This window comes from Montipora capricornis, chromosome 10, assembly GCF_036669925.1.
Source record: "Montipora capricornis isolate CH-2021 chromosome 10, ASM3666992v2, whole genome shotgun sequence".
Lineage (NCBI taxonomy): Eukaryota > Metazoa > Cnidaria > Anthozoa > Scleractinia > Acroporidae > Montipora > Montipora capricornis.
The window spans coordinates 23689010-23690065 of NC_090892.1; the positions used below are offsets into that span (position 1 = coordinate 23689010).

Below are 1056 nucleotides of genomic sequence, written 5' to 3' on the forward strand. Positions count from 1 at the left end.
AGGAAAATTTGAAATCAAGGCATGGAATTCTAATCATAAAGATGTTGACCAAACCAAAGAAAAGTTCAGCAGCTTCCTTGGGCACAAATGGGATAAATCTGAAGATACGATTTCATTCGCGAAACAGGAAATTGAGACCGTGAACAAAGGCTTAACCAAGAGAAACTGTCTGGCTTTCGTAGCACAACTCTGGGACCCCATGGGATTTGGGACCCCATGGGATTTGTGTCCCCAGTTTCCATCCAAACGAGAATTGCTTTACAAGAGCTGTGGAGTATGGGTTGTAGTTGGGACGAACTCCTGCCGGATGATCTTCAATGGAAATGGATGAAGAACGTTCAAGTACTCAATGACCTCCTCCAGTACGAAACCAACCGAAAACTTAAGCCAGACGACGAAGACGGGATGCCTGAAATTCATGGCTTTTGCGATGCAGGGGAGGAAGCATACGGTTCGGTCATCTTCCTACACTGGAAACTCAAAGATAACAGCTACGCCTGTGTCCCGATCCTGGTAAAAGCGTTGGTGGCACCATTAAAGAAGAAATCTATACCGCGCCTGGAATTAATGGGCTGTCTTTTGCTCGTTAGAATTTTCAGTACCATCATTGAAGCCTTAAAGTTTGCTAATATTGAAGCATGCAAGAAAGTTTTCTGGATTGATTCCCGTACAGTTCTATCTTGGATTAGAAATTCACCACGAAAATTCAAACCATTTGTGTCAGCAAGAGTGGCGGAGATCCAAGAAACTGTGGATGTTGACAAGTTTAGATACATTCCCTCAAGTTACGACAAAGACCTCTTCAGCAGTTGATGGGCCAGCTCCCAAATACACGCGCAGAAATTGAAAAACCAGCTTTCGCCTGCACAGCGATAGACATGTTCGGACCAATACAGATCCGACTAAGTCGCAAGACACTGAAGGAAGCACAGATTATCATTTTTGCATGTATGACCTCAAGGGCTATTCACGTAGAGCTGGTTACTGACCGAACAACAGACGCTTTTCTCATGGCTTTCCGTAGATTTGCATGCACAAGAGGTCATCCCGCTGTGT

At 44.5% G+C, this 1056-nt stretch overlaps 1 protein-coding gene across 1 annotated transcript; it reads left to right on the forward strand.

The window, feature by feature from the left end:
• Positions 1-216: 216 nt before the first annotated feature.
• Positions 217-813, forward strand: LOC138020456 (uncharacterized). Its single transcript, XM_068867441.1, has one exon. It carries the CDS (start codon positions 217-219, stop codon positions 811-813), a length of 597 nt encoding a protein of 198 aa, XP_068723542.1.
• The last annotated feature ends 243 nt before the right edge of the window (positions 814-1056 follow it).

Excerpts from the sequence above, each read along its gene's own strand:
- LOC138020456 (XM_068867441.1), top strand. The coding sequence starts at position 217 with ATGGGATTTGTGTCCCCAGTTTCCATCCAAACGAGAATTGCTTTACAA.